The sequence below is a fragment of the Oryx dammah genome, unplaced genomic scaffold, assembly GCF_014754425.2.
Source record: "Oryx dammah isolate SB20612 unplaced genomic scaffold, SCBI_Odam_1.1 HiC_scaffold_28, whole genome shotgun sequence".
Taxonomy (NCBI): domain Eukaryota; kingdom Metazoa; phylum Chordata; class Mammalia; order Artiodactyla; family Bovidae; genus Oryx; species Oryx dammah.
In genome coordinates, this window is record NW_024070212.1 from 76,454,402 (window position 1) to 76,473,552 (window position 19,151).

A 19,151-nucleotide genomic window follows, 5' to 3' on the forward strand; every position below is an offset into this window, starting at 1 on the left:
CTAATTATTATTAAGAATTCATTTCCAGCTGTTACTACTGACATTATTAAATGTTTTGAAGCTGTAGTAAGATATAATATTTGAATAGATAGCTCAGCCTTGTAGTTATTAGTTTAGTAGTTTAAGAAGGTCAGACTGTCATCTCTTTCCTCAATTTGTAACTGTGAAATGCTTCAAAGTACCATATTTTGAGGGGTATCATAGCATGAGCCTCTTTTTAAAAAAATCTGTTATTAAAGTCATGTGCTGCCTCCCAGTGGAGATATTTCAGAGTGCACAGAGAAAAAGAATTCTTCAGGGTATAACCATGTACATTTTTTTTCTTCATTCTTTCAACAGATATTTATTGCCCATAACATGGCAGGCAAAGTAAGAAGTACTGGTAAAATTAAAAAAAAAAAAAAGAGAGAGAGTCCCTGTGCTAGAGAAACAAGATGTAGAAAATAAAATATGCATTGAAACTCACTTGGGAACTTTCTACCTCAAAAGTTTATTGATATCTTTATGAATGTTATGCTTAAGATCAAAAGCATAACAACCCTTCCCCCATCAGTGGAAGGTACAAGTTGTCTGTTAAGGTGACTTAGTTGTGTGGCTATTTAGTTTGTAGCAAGGTTGCCAGTACTTTGGCCAGCTGATACTTTGGCCACTTCTCACTAGAGAAGACCCTGATGCTGAGAAAGATTGAAGGCAGGAGGAGAAGGGACGACAGAGGACGAGATGGTTGGATGGCATCACTGACTCAATGGAAATGAGTCTGAGCAAACTTAGGGAGATAGTGAAGGACAGGGAAGCCTGGCATGCTATAGTCCATGGGGTCACAGAGTTGGACACGACTTAACGTCAGACTGAACAAAAGCAAAGGTTGCCAGACTTTTATATAGTTTTGAGATATTTTATTCACATTATTGGTCCTACCTTACAAGAGAAAGGTTATAATGGAGACAAAAATCAAGAAATATTTCCAAAAATGAAAGAGGAGATAAAATGCCATGGTATGTGTTCCTGAGGGATATATATTTTAGGAGGAGAGGTGATTTTGAAGGACAAAGAATGAACCATGAAACCTGTGAAAATTCTAGCTCTTAAGTGATTGATCCCAGAAAGGTGACTGACAAAGTAGAACAATTTTGAGTGGGTGAATAGAAAGTCAGAGTTAGTGTCTGAAGCCCACCGATGAATCCCTTCATCCAAGAGAAGGTGAGGTTAAGGTCAAGAGCAGCTGATGAAACTTGTGATGCAGCTCCTGGATGAATGTACAGTTCACAGTTCAAAGTCGCATTACCCTTGGCAATCATCAGAGAGGTGTGGCTGAGAGCATGGGTGTCATGGTTACCTCTGCAATGCCATGGAGATCATCAAGGTATGTCATCTAACCCAACAAATGTTCAATACAAATGATAGTGTTCTTCTTTTTCTTTTTTAAATAGGTGAACAATGGAAGGTTTCAGCAAGAAAGTAACATATACCTTGTTTTTAAAATTTGAACAAAAATTTTTTTTTTTGCTCTAAATGTATCTTATGTCTGCAAGATGAAAGCTCTCTGTCACTCTGAACTTAACACATACACGGACCTGTGAACCTAACTGGTTTGTGTTCAGGAACTGGTGGTGGTGGTGGTTTAGTCACTAAGTCATGTCCGACTCTTGTGACCCCATGGACTGTAGCCTCCTAGGCTTCTCTGTCCATGGGATTCTCTAGGTAAGAATATTGGAGTGGATTGCCATTTCCTTCTCCAGGGGATCTTCCCAATCCAGGATTTAACCCAGGTCTCCTGCATTGCAGGCAGATTCTTTACCAACTGAGCTACAAGGGAATAATACAATAATTATTCATTCTACTATCAAAAAATATTTATTAAGTGATGGCTATGTGCCAGGTACCATTCTAGGTCCGTGGGATGCAGAGAAAAAACCCATAAACAAAACAAATAACAATCAAATCTCTAAAATCTCTACCCTTCTGGAACCTAGTGAGAAGAGACGGAAAGAATATAATAAAATACTAAACAAGTTGTTTAGTTGCTAAATCATATCCTACTCTTTTGCAACTCCATGGACTATAGCCTTCCAGGCTCCTCTGTCTATGGGATCTCCCAGGCAAGAATAGTGGATGGGGTTGCCATTTCCTTATCCAGGGGATCTTCCTAACCCAGGGATCAAACCCATGTCTCCTGCAATGGCAGGCAGATTCTTTACCACTGAGCCACCAGGGAAGCCCATACACTGTGTTAGAAGATGATAAATGCTACATGGAAAAGGAGATCTTTGTTAAGGGAGGTTGGAAGCGGATGGGAGAGAGGTGGTTGTGTTTTATTTTAAACAGAATGATCAAGATAGATCTCCCTGAGCCAAGAGTTGGAGGAGGTGAGGAAATGAGCCATGTGGATGTTGGAGGGAAGGGTGTGTCAGGGGGAGGGAAAAGCACATTCACAGACTTTGAGGCAGAAGGCTGCCTGGCATTTCTGAAGAAGTGCATACAGGCCAGAATAGCTGGCGAGGAGGGAGCAAGCAGGAGGGTGGAAGGATGGGGTTACCAGTGAGTCAAGTAGCTGAACCATGTAGAGTTTTGTGGGCCATCTTAAAACCTTGGGTTTTACTCTGATAAAGTGGGAGCCTTTATAGAGTTTTGAGCAGAGTAATAGCAAAATCTACTTTATATTTTACAATAACTCCAAACTCTCTGTCGAGAACATGCTGGCATGTGTAAACACAGGGATTCCAGTTAGAAAGCTTTTATGGTAATCTAGGCTAGAGATGCAGAGAAGGCAATGGCACCCCACTCCAGTACCCTTGCCTGGCAAATCCCATGGACTGAGGAGCCAGGTAGGCTGCGATCCAAGGGGTCTCGAAGAGTCGGACACGACTGAGCGACTTCCCTTTCACTTTTCACTTTCATGCACTGGAGAAGGAAATGGCAACCCACTCCAGTGTTCTTGCCTGGAGAATCCCAGGGACGGGGGAGCCTGGTGGGCTGCCGTCTATGGGGTCACACAGAGTCGGACACAACTGAAGTGACTTAGCAGCAGCAGCAGCAGGCTAGAGACGGCAGTGCCTGCTATGAATGAAACTGTCTCTTTGAAATTCATAGGTTGAAGCCTTTACACCCCCATGTGAGTGTATTGGAGATAGGGCCTTTAAGGAGGTGATGAAGGTTAAATGAAGTCTTAAAGGTGAAGCCCTACACTGATAGAACCTTGGACCTCATATAAGAGGAAGATATAGCAGGGTTCTCTCCTCCATGCAAAGACACAGTGAAAAGATGGCCATCTGCAAGTCAGGAAGCTGGCCCTCACCAGAACCTAACCCAGCTGGCATGTTGATTTCAGATTTCCAGGCTCCAATACTGTGGGGCTTACACAACAGAAGTCTGCTGTCTCACAGTTCTGGGGGCTAGATGTTTGAGAATAAGGTGTTAGCTGGATTGGTTCCTTCTGAGAGTCGTGAGAGAAGGATCTGTTCTAGGCCTCTCTCCTTAGATGGTGGATGGCTATCTCCTCCCTGTAACTTATTTCCTTCCAACTCTGTTTGTGTCCAAGTTGCCTTTTCTTATAAGGACACCAGACACATTGGGTTAGAACCCACCCTAATGAACACATTTAAACTTAATTACCTCTTTAAAGACCCTGTTTCCAACTAAGATCACATTCCGAGGTTTGAGGACTGGGACTTCAACATATGAGTTTGGCAAGAGTAGTCGGGTATACAGTTTAGCCCACAACAAATACAAATACTTTCACGAGATCTCCAAGTTCTAGGGTCAGAGAATCACAGATTATTTGCTCTGTTATCTGGGAATTGTGATACTCTGGCCAGTCACTCTACCACACAAAAACCTTAATTTCCTCAATATATAAGGAAAATAGGGAATTTATATCCCTATTTTTTTCTAAATAATGTTAGATTTCTTCTCTGAAAGCCTATATAAGCTTTTATTCCCACTAGCCATGCCAACATTTGATCTTAGTCTACCTTCTCATATTTTGCCATTCAGATGGGTACAATATGGTATCTTGTTTCAATTTGCATTTTTCTCATTCCAAGTAAATTTAAGCAACTCTTCACATTCTGCTTTGCCATTTTGGCTTTGCTTCTGTAAATTGCTATTTATCTCTTGTGATGATTTAAAAATTGTTTTCCTGTTTTTTAAAAATTGTTAATATGCATAAATTTATACATACACATCTTTTACTGGCCTATAAACTGTCTATTGTATTATTTTTTGAAGAGAAATGCTAAATTTTAATATAATTATATTTATCTTTTTTTTTTTTTTGCTTTATGGTTTTAGTTTTTCACTTTGGGAACTTATTTAAGAAATCTTTCCTTCCCAAAGAACACAAAGATATATTATACTTTTTTTCTATTAGCTTCATAGCTTTCCACATCTCAGGCTTCCATCTAGAGTCTACAATTCAATTGGTATAAGAATTCAGCTTCATTTTTTCCCCTTCATAGAGTAAACTAGCTTTCTCCCAAAACAATCTATTAAAAACCCAGCATTTCTCCTTGTTCACATACTATGTTCTATATATTCATAGGTCTACTTCTAAAGTTTCTATGTGTTCCATTGATCTATTTGTCTATTCTTACAGCTGTTTGTTTAGTCCTACATTTATTATTTTTACTGACTACAGCTTTGTGGTATATCATAATATCTGATAGAGCAAATTCCTCTTCTATGTTCATTCTTCAAAGTTAACTTAGTTATTCAGAATTCTTTCCTTATTTATAAAATTTAGAAATAGTTCATTGAGCTTTTCAAAAAGTACAAATGGGTTTTGATTGAGATATATTGCATTTGTAAATTAATTTGAGAACTACTGATATGTTTTGGTGTTAAGCAGCTTCACCTATAAATTATTTCTGCAGTAGTTTGTATCTTCCTTAATGGGAATGCCTTTACCTGGAATCAGATTCCCAGGACAGTTTTCACAAAGATATCAATGCAGGGTTTTGCACAAGGATGTTCCACATGGGACTGTATATCTTGGCAGGGAGTGAAAGCCAATCTGGGTGTTCATCCCTAGGGAAATGTGTAAGAACATATGCGATGGAAATATAAAGGACTACTATGCAGCGTTAAGAAGCAAAGAGCTAGATATCCATAGTGACATGGTAAATATGAAAAATCAAAATGTTGAATGAGGTATGAGATTGAGAAAACAAACTGAGATTCATAGCACAACCATCCATGTCTTTGTTAAGCACTTGTTCTGTAATGTTTTATGAGACTCAGACCCAGGTGGTGCTAGTTGTAAAGAACCCGCCTGCCACTGCAGGAGACAAAAAGATGCAGGCTTGATTAATGGGTCCGGAAGATCCCCTGGAGAAGCAAATGGCAACCCACTCCAGTGTTCTTGCCTGGAAAATCCCATGGACCTGGGAGCCTAGTGGGGTTCAGGACATAGTGTCATAAAGAGTGGGACACAACTAAAGTGAATTTGCACACAGCACTGGTGAAGTCACAAAGGGAGTCAGAGAAGGGGTTCATGAAGATATAGTTTATTATAGTCACAGGTCCTAGACAGGAGAGACATGACCTGCCACACAAGACCACGTGGAAAACCACTACAGGATCAGTGAGCAGAAGACAGGATTGGGGTCCCCCAGGGAAAGGCAAAGCTGTGCAGGGGAAACAGTGCAGGACTGGCTAGTCTGAATAATTTCAGCGAGCTCTAAGCTGTAGGAGGGGCCCCTCCTTGCCTGGTACTTGGTGTTGGGATTATTGCATGGATGTGCGTGCTCAGTCGTGTCAACTCTTTGTGATCCCATGAATCATAGCCCGTGAGGCTCCTCTGTCCATGGGATTTTCCAGACATGAATACTGGAGTGGGTTGCCATTCCCTTCTTCAGGAGATCTTCCTGACCCAGGGATCAAATCTGTGTCTTCTGAATTGCAGACAGATTCTTTACCCGCTGAGCCATTGGGAAAGCCCCTACTGATTAGGAAAATTGCCTCCTGGGATGTGTTGGGGACCAGAGAGAAGAGGTCAGGCTCTAGACTGGTTAATCTGCATATCAAAGGCACACTCTTTGTTGATAACTTGACTATTTTTAATTATCGACTAAACTGGTAAGGGGTAGGGTAGTTGGGGTATGGATGTCTCATCTCTTGAACCATGAAATTCCAGATGTTCAAGCTGGTTTTAGAAAAGGCAAAGGAGCCAGAGATCAAATTGCCAACATCTACTGGATCATTGAAAAAGTAAGAGAGTTCCAGAAAAACATCTATTTCTGCATTATTGACTATGCCAAAGCCTTTGACTGCGTGGATCACAATAAACTATGGAAAATTCTGAAAGAGATGGGAATACCAGACCACCTGACCGGCCTCTTGAGAAACCTATATGCAGGTCAGGAAGCAACACTTAGAACTGGACATGGAACAACAGACTGGTTCCAAATAGGAAAAGGAGTACATCAAGGCTGTATATTGTCACCCTGCTTATTTAACTTATATGCAGAGTACATCATGAGAAATGCTGGGCTGGAAGAAGCACAATCTGGAATCAAGATTGCTGGGAGAAATATCAATAACCTCAGATATGTAGATAACACCACGCTTATGGCAGAAAGTGAAGAGGAACTAAAAAGCCTCTTGATGAAAGTGAAAGAGGAGAGTGAAAAAGTTGGCTTAAAGCTCTACATTCAGAAAACGAAGATCATGGCATCTGGTCCCATCACTTCATGGGAAATAGATGGGGAAACAGTGGAAACAGTGTCAGACTTTATTTTTCTGGGCTCCAAAATGACTGCAGATGGTGACTGCAGTCATGAAATTAAAAGATGTTTACTCCTTGGAAGGAAAGTTATGACCAACTTAGACAGCATATTCAAAAGCAGAGACATTACTTTGCCAACTAAGGTCTGTCTAGTCAAGGCTATGTTTTTTCCTGTGGTCATGTATGGATGTAAGAGTTGGACTGTGAAGAAGGCTGAGCGCCAAAGAATGGATGCTTTTGAACTGTGGTGTTGGAGAAGACTCTTGAGAGTCCCTTGGACTGCAAGGAGATCCAACCAGTCCATTCTGAAGGAGATCAGCCCTGGGATTTCTTTGGAAGGAATGATGCTAAAGCTGAAACTCCAGTACTTTGGCCACCTCATGCCAAGAGTTGACTCATTGGAAAAGACTCTGATGCTGGGAGGGATTGGGGGCAGGAGGAGAAGGGGACGACAGAGGATGAGATGGCTGGATGGCATCACGGACTCGATGGACGTGAGTCTGAGTGAACTCTGGGAGTTGGTGATGGACAGGGAGGCCTGGCGTGCTGCGATTCATGGGGTCGCAAAGAGTCAGACACAACTCAGCAACTGAACTGTCTCATCTCTCCCTAGCCAGAAAAGTTTTCTAAGATGTCAAATGTCATAATACACAGAAAAACTTAAAATATACAGTATAATATTTAAACATGTGTAGTCTTGTGGTATGGAGCTTCCCAGGTAGAGCTAGTGGTAAAGAATCTGCTTGCTAATGCAGGAGACATGAGAGATGAGGGTTTGATCCTTGGGTCAGGAGGATCCCCTGGAGGAGGGCATGGCAATACACTGCAGTATTCTCGCCTGGAGAATCCCATGAACAGAGGAGCCTGGTGGGTTACAGTCCACAGGGTCACACAAAGTCGGACCCAACTGAGGTGACTTAACACTCAGCACTAGGCTTGTAGCATACTGAGTATTTTGCACATCAGAATGGGTGCTTCTTGGGAGATGAGAGTGGGACTGAAGATGATGAAGAAAAGGGAAAATCAGGCAAACAAGAAACAAGGCATCCCACTCATGTTCGCGATGACAATGTGCTATGCAATGCCAAATATTTTCAACTCAACTCTGCTCTTGAGATAAATAAGATAATAAATGACATAAATGGGGATAATAAAAATATCTTATTTACTTAACCAATAGGATTTTTCTGAGATTCATATGGATATTGTATGTGATGTATCTATTGAGCACAACATAATATTAGTTATTGTTGTTGATGTTGTTTAGTCGCTAAGTCATGTCCACTCTTTTGTGACCCCATGGACTGTAGCCCACTGGGCTCCATTGTCCATGGAATTCCCAGGCAAGAATACTGGAGTGGGTTGCCATTTTCTTCTCCGGGGGATCTTCCAGACCCAGGGTTTCAAGCCAGCTCTCCTGCATTGGCAGGTAGATTCTTTACTGTCTGAGCCATCAAACTGGAGCCACCAGGGAAGCCCAGTATTAGCAGTTATTGTAGTTCAGAACATGGCCAACATAGTTTCTCAAGCTTCTCTCTCTTTGGCGAGAAGCTGGGTCTCATCCATATCTTGTTGGGAGCTTTAGTTTGATTAAGATGGCAACTGAACTTATCAGAATGAAGAAACAGGCCAGGCCACATAATTTTTAACTGCACATAGCGACTCAAGTAGTATAGGTTGGATCACAGAATAAATTCATCACATCTAAAATGGTTTGTTCATTGCCTTTCCCACCAGATTATTTATGTGTGATTCACTAACTACTCATTGTTCAAAAAACATTTATTTGAAATAAAGAAATGAATGAAATCTTTTCCATTTTTTGCAGAAAAATGACTACGAGGTGACTTTCAGTTTAAGTGAAAAATGAGCTTCTCTAGAGAAGAATAACCCTACAGTTAGTCACCTTTATATACCTAACATTTGGCACAGAGTTGAAGCTTAATAAACCTTGAATAAATGAATAAGTACAAGAATATAGAGTGACAACTAGTGTGTTAGATGCCACCAGTGGGTTCAAGCACAAGGATGCGGGATCTATCAAAACTCTCATTCATGACATCACGTAATTTTGGTTTGAGGCAAGAGACATACTCTTCAGCCTTCAGCCTTAGGCCTGACCTACCAGTTGAACTATTGGCCTCAGAGATAAGAAGCTGGGATATCAAGTCACATGATCCTGGGAAAGTAACTTAACCTCAGGCCTCTACTTCCATTTTATGGACACGAGAGCAGTACATCTGTTCAAGTACTCTTTGAAGGCTGCCAAAGTTTGCTTCCAAAAAGAAAGATGTCATTGTAAATACCTACTCTTACCCATGGATGGGAAATAGAAGGTTCTGGTGAATGAGTAGAAGAGTTTCATTAATGCAAGTTACACATAGATAGGCAATTTTGAGAGAATGAGAATTTTTGACTATAAACAAAAGCCCATTTTACCACTTGTTAATTCTGTAGCTTTGGAACCTCACACTCTCTAACCATTTATTTCATTTGTAAGAGGAAGATGATAATAGCATCTCTTTCATAGCAAGAGCATCATGCATACTTAGTACTTATATGCATACTTAGTACTTAGTGGTACTTATATGCATACTTAGTACTTAGCAGCAGCAGCAGCAGCAGCATACTTCTTCTATATACTTCTCAGCATACAGCTGCATGCTTTATACCATTGAAATTAATCTATTCAAAAAACTATTTTGCTATAACTTTCAAAGGAAAGACATCTGCTTTTCCAAAAACAACTTCAAAACAATATTGCATTTGATAGTCACTGAGCATTCAGAATTTTTCTGTTAGTTGAAGACCTAATTCATGAAGGAGAATCACCCCTACATCTGGTCCGCTGCAAGGATGAAGACCATGAAAATAAGTGGGAGTTAAGGTTGGGAGGCAGCCTCCTGAATGGCCTCTGCATTGCAGGAGTGCTTGGAAGCTGTTCATTTGCTATTTAAGAAATAAAAAGCTCCATTAGAGGATCCAATCTGAATAATTTGTTTGAGTCCCAATTTCTAACTTTGAAATATATCCAAATAACAATCACTGAAGTGTTTTTGTTAGTAAAAATTTTTTCCTACTGTGTTGCTAAAACTCTTTTCATGTTCTTGTAACCTTTTAATTTATATTTATACTTTATCAATAAAATAATAAAAGTGAAAAGTGAAAGTATTAGCTCCTTAGTCGTGTCCAACTCTTTGCGATCCCACGGACTGTAGCCTGCCAGGCTCCTCTGTCCATGGGATTCTCCAGACAAGAATACTGGAGGAGGTAGCCATTCCTTTCTCCAGGGGATCTTCCCAACCCAGGGCTTGAACCTGCATCTCCTGCATTTCTGGCAGATTCTTTACCATGATCTTTAATTCTCCAAATTGGGCCATGTTCTGATTCTACATGACTTTCTAATTTGCTCTGAAGAAGAAGTGAATGAAAATTATGCAAGTAGGGATGGTCGTTTAGTTTTTGGATAAGAATAGTGTATTTTAAATCACAGCACCAGGATATATGTCAGGTTATTATTATAATATTTTCTTCTTAAAAACTGAATTTAATCTAACAAGTATTTTAAAATAATTTTTTAAACTCTTACACAAATGTTAGAAATAGCAACTAAATTGACTTAGGATCAGAAGATCCTATAGAGGTTAATTATTCACCCATCTTTACTTCTAATGTACACTGAGGTTGCTATTCCTTTATATTTCCTATCTGTAAGAGAGAGAAATTGTATAATACTTGTAATTCACAAAATCCAGAGTTAAAAAGTGGAATTTTGAGTAAGTGCATTAGTACATTCTGAGAGCAGAACAATTTGGTTTCAGAATTTGAATGGAAGTCTCTTCCAGTTCTTCTGGCTTTGTTCCACCAGACACACCAGCTCCTGCTTCACAATCATGGAAATGAATATGCTACATCTTTCAATCCCTTGGAAACTCTTAAGAAGGAAAGTCTATTATATAAATTATTTGACCTTTGCATTGGATAATTTGTTTGGTTTTCTTCCCAACAGCAGTAAAAAAAAATTCCATGAAATATTAAAAATTAATTCATCTTTTTTAGGAGAGCAAATGCAATTTGTAAGCAAAAGACAAAAAATGTATTTACTATCCTTTGACCCACTAATTCGGATGCGACTGAGCAACTTCACTTTCACTTTTCATTTTCATGCGTTGGAGAAGGAAATGGCAACCCACTCCAGTGTTCTTGCCTGGAGAATCCCAGGGGCGGGGGAGCCTGATGGGCTGCCGTCTATGGGGTGGCACAGAGTCGGACACGACTGAAGTGACTTAGCAGCAGCAGCAGACCCACTAATTATACTTTTGGGACGAAAACAAGCAGAGACTTCTTACATAGTAACAAATTTAAAAAGTGGAAACAAACAAATGTTCAATAATTGGAAAATGGTTAGCTAACCCAGAATTATAGGCTGACAAAAATATTATGCAACTGTTTAAAAGGATATGGGCAAAGACTATGACAATACATTACAAAATTTGTTTAAAATAATGCTAAATGCATTGTTGTATATATAGAGAGATTATAAAAATGCAAAAATGATGTATTTATATAATATTGAAGAGTAGAATTCAGGAGACAATGGAAGAAGTAGCTTGTCTAAACGGCATGTGACATTCTTTTCAGTAGATGACTTTTTGGGATAGTCTCTGAAATTATAAAAATGCTGCTGTGTCAACTTATCACTTAAATTTTCTTGCACCTTTTCTCTTTCTTCTTTTTCTTGATGCATAATACAGTGATTCAATATTTCTATACATTTCAAAATAACTGCCATGATATATCTAGTTACTATTCTTTTAAAAAATACGGCCCCTAAAGATGACATAAACCATGTACTTGCATGTTTCTCTCCCTTTTTCTCACTTTTTTTCCTCCTGATAAATATCATGAGCCTTTTTATTCAATAATTGAGTTTGTTAATGGATACTCAGTTACTCACTCTTTGGTACGCCCATGAGGTTCCTTCCGCCGGAACTCATGACTACTTACAGAAGACACACTGCCCCTCTTCTTCAGCAAATGAGCGGTTCTGTCTTTAGCGATGTCTGACATCATCATAATCTATGGGGGAAAACTTTTGTAAAATATTGAACAAAAGATCTGAAAATATTTTAGTATAACACGAGACTTATTCTAAATAAAGTACACAGATGCTTTTTTTAAACCATTTTTGAATAGGGAAGTGGGGTATCCTTAAGAGTGATATTTAGTATACATTGTTGTTCTGGTCAGTATAACTGGAAAAATGATAACTGATAACTTTTACTTATACAATAGCATATTTAATTCACATAAGAAGATAGTTCAGTTCAGTTCAGTTCAGTCGCTCAGTCACGTCCTACTCTTTGCGACCCCATGAATCGCAGCACGCCAGGCCTCCCTGTCCATCACCAACTCCTGGAGTTCACTCAGACTCATGTCCATCGAGTCCGTGATGCCATCCAGCCATCTCATCCTCTGTTGTCCCCTTCTCCTCCTGCACCCAATCCCTCCCAGCATCAAAGTCTTTTCCAATGATATTACGCTGCAGCAAAAATACTTAACTGCAAAGGATGTTAAAGTTACTGAGAAAAGAGAGCCATATGTACAAGAAAGATACTATCACACCAGAAAACAATATTTTTATTGCCTCCCTTCAAATTTAATCTGAACGAAACTTGCTAATTAATATTTGTTGTTTAAAAATTAAGATGAACCGCTTCTCCAAAGGGTATTCCCCACAGCCAAGCAACAGTGATTTACTTTGTAAAGAGCAAACAGAACTTTTCACAAAGTAATTTATTGGAAAACCTACCTCTTTTCACTAACACTTGTGAAAAAGCTGGAAGTAGGAATGGATTTTCCAGAACTTGAACTAGAATTCCACTGCCCTATTGTCTACATACACATACTCATAGACTGTGCTAGGCATTAAATTAGGACAGAAACAATCCCTACCTTCAAAAAGGTGGCAGTTGAAGTGGTTAGAGCTGACAAGAACACAATCTAGAACCCCAGTGTAATCAACGTCAGGGTAGACAGAGGCAAAGGGTACTGAAGGGTATACAAAAACAGCGGAGGTCCTGTGCGTTAGGAAGAGAGGCAGTGTGGGATGTGTATGAGATTGTGGACCCATGAGACTGTGCACACGGGTGTGAGCATCTCTGTGTGAGCGTGTGTCTCTGTGGGCATGTGCTTGGTATATGAACATGAGTGTGTCCCCATGATGTGAGCCAGTGTGAGCATCTCTTTGTGTGTGCACCTGTGCGTATGATTATCTGTGTACCTGAGCGTGTGTTGCTGTGTCTGTGTGTGCACCTTTGTGTGTGACATGTCTGTGCACTGCATGTGTGTGCATTTGTGTGTAGGAGTGTGTCTGTGTACATGAAAGTGTCTGAGCATGTGTATGTGTGGACAAGACATACTGAGCCTATTTAAGAGGGTCATTCAGGTTTCATTTTTTTTTAATTTTATTTTTACTTTATTTTACTTTACAATACTGTATTGGTTTTGCCATACATTGACATGAATCCACCACGGGTGTATACAAGCTCCCAATCCTGAATTCCTCTCCCACCTCCCACCCCATATCATCTCTCTGGATCATCCCCATGCACCAGCCCCAAGCATCCTGTATCCTGTATCGAACATAGACTGGCACTTTGTTTCTTACATGATAGTATACATGTTTCAATGCCATTTTCCCAAATCATCCCACCCTCTCCCTCTCCCTCAGAGTCCAAAAGTTCGTTTTATACATCTGTGTCTCTTTTGCAGGTTTCATTCTTAAAGAGACACACACATACCTGAGTCTGTTCACCTTTTTCCAAAGCTGCGGGGCAGGCCAGAATCCAGACCTAGAGCTCCTGAGAGGCAGAGGCTGCTAGTGTCTCCAAGTAGACCTCAGGTAGACTGCTCAGAACTCAAGTTGCTCCACAGCCGGACCCAGCTGGCCAGCTCTGCACTGGGCATCACTCTAAAGCCCAGACACACAGGCGGACAGGGAACCAAAGGCCAGGCAGGCTTCCAGTTCTGAAAATTGGGGTCACTTTTTTCTAATTTCTTGGAGGGAGGAGGAATAAGGCATGGGAGAAAGAGGTCGTGGACAAGGCAGACAGGCCATTTCTCAACACTGAGCTCTCCCTCCTTAGTCCCTCGGACCTTCGAACTTGCTTTTTGCCTTGGTCTCTCTGCTACTGTCCAGGCGCTCTGCGGAGAGGTGCACTTACCTAAGGCAGGTCTGGAGCTGGCGTTGCAGGCGCGGCTCAGCCCCGGGGCTTCCCGGGCCAAAGGCTCCTCCACAGCAGGGCGCCTGGCAAGGCTCCCGCCTCCCAGGCTTCCTCTCTGCCCGCGCACTCCCGCACTCCCCCTGGACTCCGCGACTTGTCTCCAAGGTGACCTTCTCAAACAGAGTCCTTGGCCCGCCCCAGGCAGGCATAGTAGTTGCGTGGTCCTCTAAGGATGTAAAGGAGCTCCTCGTCACTGCCCGAGCGGGCTGCCCTGGGCCCGGCTGTGCTGTGGGGGTGGCCGCGAGCTGCAGAGGAGCCGGGTCATTCTATAGCGAGGGGAACATCGGGGACTCAAGAGGCAGCCCTGAGAGCCCTCGTCAGCTTCCTTTTGCAGATGTCGTGGACAGGGATGGGAAATGCCGCCGGTTCCTAGGACAGGAAATGCGAGGCACAGAGAGAAAGTAAAGCAACCCCATCCCCTTCCCCGACCCCTGACCCCGCAATTCCACCGTGTGATTCATAATAGGAATAATTACATTTGCCAGGTACTGGCAAACAGCTTTAGTTTCACCCAGTCGTCCCAACAACTCTTTCAAGAAAGGGTTGTTATTCCTTTACAGACTTAGAGAATTGAGATTCTGAGATAATAATACGCCCAAGACCCCTTGGAACTCACAGGCTTATCTTTCATGCATTATAAACTTTTATACTTTTTTTTTTACACTTTCCTTAACATCACCCTCCCCAGCCCTTAAAGTTTAAAAAGATTTGAAACGGAGACTGTTTGGGGTTGAGGACTTACCTGACATAACCACTGGACCCTTCCTCTTAATAACTATCCCCCTTATAACTGCAGAACCCCTCCCTCATCACAGGGGGAAAACACCAGACCTTGAAGGGACCCTCACAAAGTGGGCAACCATTGGAGATAGAAATAAGATGGTGCCTCTAAGCACCTAGCCTGGTGCAGGTCCTTTGATGAATGCCCAGTGCAGCTAGAATTGCCTGTCAATCACAATACATCCGGATAAGGATAGAGCAGGTAACGGTTAGGATAGTATTGGAGAAAGAGCAGTAACATTTTCTGGCCCATCTCATCGCTATTCACAGAAAAATAAGACCAGGAGAGGATTGTAGCTATTCACGACGTAACTGTTGTTGTGGTTGTTCAGTCAGCTCTCTGTGACCTTGTTGACTGCAGCAGGCCAGGCTTCCCTGTCCTTCACTATCTCCTAGAGTTTGCTCAAATTCATGTCCATTGAGTTGGTGATGCTATCTAACCATCTCATCCTCTGCCACCCAATTCTCCATTTGCCTTCGATCTTTGTAATAGGAATTGTTAAGTGACTGGTAAGTATTATCTCATTTAATCTGTCCAATGATCCCAGGATAAGGGGTTATTAACTTTATTTAAGGAAATGAAGAATCACTGAGTAACATACTCAAGACTGTAGTTATAGAGTTAGGATTTGTCCAACTCTAAAGCCCTTGCACTGTGCCCCCACTTCTGCCTACCATGCCCACCCTAAATATGCAATAACTTTTCCAGAAATGTGGTAAAATTTTAAGAGGCTGATAATAAAAGAGATTTACAACTCAATTTATTTTTGTTTTTCATTTATTTTCCAGAAAAAATTACATTGAAATAACAATTTACTGAGATATTTGATTTTGTTCTCACATATAATTAAACTTTGTCCTGAAATGGGAACCCTAGTTGCAGTAATGTGCCATGATAAATAATTGCATATTCAGAATTTTGTGAAATGGGTGATTGGGAAAATTATGAAGGAAAGAAACATTTGTAAAAATAATTATTTACAAAAAATGATACCCACATTTTTTTCTAATGTATAAGGCAAGTAACATTAAAATGTTCTCATGATTATCTTCAAGAAGTCAGTATTACACATTCATATCACCATTGCTCATCAGAGAGCTTTGGGCAGTTCTGTGAAGGAACAAACCCGTGATTCTTTTGCTGGTTTTTTCTTGAGCACAGCACAGAAGCAACAGAGATTTCATCACAGACAAAGCAGTTACAGCTATGAGAATAAAGTATTCTCTGTGGAATTACATATGTAGGAAAAAGAGCCAGTCATCAACATTTTAACTGATTTTCAAAGTATATTTGAGTCTTTTAGCCCACTATTCTTTTTATAAATATTTTATGCTCAAGGTATTTTGTGAAAATATGTACTCCATCTAAGGTCAAAAAGACACTGCTTACTTTTGCTACAGATGTTGTGGAGATCTTTAAATAAATGCTACCACCAACTCAAAGTATACACTAATAGCATTTTCCTTAAGAAAGACAGCTGACTGAATTTTATTACTTTTAGAAATACAGCTAAATTTCTCTGAGATTCTTTTCCTAGTTTCTCTTACTGTTAAAGTACAAAAAATGCCTTATATTGCCACTTAGCAGGCACAAAAATTAAAATTTGACCATTTTAGATCTTCTATCCAAAGTGAAAAAAAAAATCCTCTATATATTGAAATCCAGTACTCTTCAAACAGTTTAAAAATCCAGCTCTTCAAATGACTGCTTGACCTGTAGTGAAGCCCTGCTTATAGCTGAGAGTTATATATCATACCAACACTTGGCTTTTTCAAGAAAAATTATTCAGCAGCAATGTTCCAACTCCCTTAGACTGAGAGAGAGACAGACACAAAGAGGGAGATGAAACAGAGGTCAGTCTCTCTCATGCATATATTAAGAAAGTAAAAATGAAATACTGACCTGCAAAATCACAGCTATAAAAATTATCATCCTATCATCTCATAGAACAAGAAAAAACCTGACATTGGACCTTGGGACAGTGATCCCAGTGCTAGTCATTTTTTTATATTATTTAAAATATTTTAAAGTGGAGATGTATGAAAACTACCAGAATTTGTTTTTCCAAAAGAAAAGGTCAGCAAAGTAATAAACAACTGAACAAATAAGATGGAATTAACATTTGCATGATATACGCATTCAATGGAATGTTTAAAAATGATAAATGTTTTATAATCCATCATGCTGATTTACACACTTTGAATTAAAAATTGAATTGTATTTACAGAAATGTAAAGTGATTCAGCTTTACGCTTTTCTCTCTGATCACAGACAGTTTACCCAGGAATTTTTAAAGAAACTTCGTTCATGAAAACAACAGATTTGCAAAATAAAGCAGAGCAAAAAGTACTATGTAATGCTCTGCTTGTAACAGAATGTAGGAGTCTTGCAAAATCTATACTAAATAGCACATTTTTCTTGGGTTTAACTGAAAAGTTTTTCATATAATTTCTAACAAGATTATGTAAAAATCCTGTGAGCATCAATTCATCATGATTTAATTTCTTAAAGCGTTTAGATAAAGTATTACCAAGGATTGTTCATGAGTATTAATTACACTCAGTAAAGAATCTGGACCATCTTCAACAGATTGCAACATGATGTGATACCCATAGGTGCAGATCTTAAAAATAATACTTAAAAATATTAAATGGTGAAACAATTTCACTGTTTTGAATATATTAGGTGATAAAATTCACTAAGATATACTAATGAACTTTAAAGTAGATTCATTTAAAGTGGCATAAATTTTCCTTAGGGTTAAAACGAAAAAACAGAAGCATCTTTTTCAAAGCATTCCTGGTTATATTATTTGAACTTGCTAAAAGATATGTAAAACAAAACTTTTCTAAAGTTTCTTCAAGATGTATTTTCTTGATTCAAAACTTTCTTAAGCTTCATTAAAGCACTAACATTAATTAACAATGTCCAAAGAGTGAGGTCTATGGTCTAGGATCATTTATTCTCAGACCACAATGAACACTTGGCAGAAGCAGCAGTGTTGAACATGATTTTGGAAATACCAGAATATGATGAATGAAGTAAAATTACCATTTCCTTATTATTATTATTATTTTTACCAATTAAGAGACACATAAAGTTTGCTTTTCTCTGAAACGTCTTTTGTTATAAGGTTAAAGATGTACTTAGAATGGGCAATGTGCTACCTTAGAGATAGGAGATAATTAGAAATACTGTAAATCAAAGGAAAAATAACTTTAGAAGTTGAACTTAGAGAAGAAGTTGTTATCCCTGTGGTGACTGTCAACAAACAGGGAGGTGACATTCTCTCCTAGGAATACTCATTTTGGATAAAAATCAGATATTAAACATGAGCAACTGTAAGAGGTCTGACCAATGTTAGTCAATAGACCCTAACATTTGACATTCTTTCAAAAAGGATGTTTAGTATTCAATTACATATTTAAAATGCAGTTCTCGCCTATAGCAGATGACAGAATATCAAAGAAATAGAAGTGCTAGTGGGTTTTGTTGTTTGTTTTTATAGTTGGGGACTTAAAGATTGCATTCCTATCTCATTTTTCCTCCATGCATTCAATGGACAACAAGTAATATAATGGTAGTCATGCTTGATTCATCAATGAGCAAATGGCATTTAACTACTGTTTGCCAAAGGAAAAAAAGAAAAAGAGTGGGAAAACAAATGAAAGCCTTAAGAGAGAAGCACACACATTAAAGGAGGTGGGGTGGTTCACCAGAACAATCTCTTTAATCAGTGTAACAAAGACTGATTTTTTCATTCACATCAACAGTTTAATTTGACTCATTTTAAGGAAGTAGCATGTTGACTTTACATTAACTTTTAAAGCAGTATTTGGAGATAATCCTAATTTTGATATCATACAAAATTATGCTTCCATTAAAAAAAATCCTGATCAGAAAACTATGTAGCAAAAAGAATATATTTATTGTAAAGTAAAATAAAAAATAAATTAATTAATTAAAAAAAAAGAATATATTTAGATTGAATGAGACTTTGCTCAAATGCATCATCTTTTGGAAAAAAGAAAGAAAGAAAAAAACCCCAACAAACCATAAACTCATCTCCTTAGTACATTTTACCGTATCATTCAACTTTAATTGACAGACTGTGATAATTTTGAGAAAAAAAATGCAAAACCAAAAATGATTGGTGCAGTTCTCTTGGAATTACACTAGTCCATGCTGATGGTGTTCATTGGAAGGACTGATGCTGAGGCTGAAACTCCAATACTTTGGCAACCTCACGCAAAGAGTTGACTCACTGGAAAATATCCTAATGCTGGGAGGGATTGGGGGCAGGAGGAGAAAGGGATGACAGAGGATGAGATGGCTGGATGCATCACCGACTCCATGCACA

General features: G+C 39.4%; 1 protein-coding gene across 2 annotated transcripts in view; it reads right to left on the bottom strand.

Moving 5' to 3' along the window:
* The window catches only part of DYNLT5 (dynein light chain Tctex-type family member 5), a 30,087-nt gene extending 15,970 nt beyond the window's left edge, over positions 1-14,117 (bottom strand). Inside the window, exons 1-3 of one of the 2 annotated variants that reach the window (XM_040232645.1) lie at positions 13,951-14,061; positions 13,528-13,753; positions 11,682-11,803 (exon numbers count right to left, since the gene is read on the bottom strand). In XM_040232645.1, the coding sequence (XP_040088579.1) occupies positions 11,682-11,800 (119 nt within the window). In that variant the 5' untranslated portion in view covers positions 11,801-11,803; positions 13,528-13,753; positions 13,951-14,061. Of the gene's footprint in view, positions 1-11,681; positions 11,804-13,527; positions 13,754-13,950 lie in introns of both variants that reach the window. The other variant, XM_040232646.1, reaches the window with a different exon arrangement.
* Between the last annotated feature and the right edge of the window lie 5,034 nt (positions 14,118-19,151).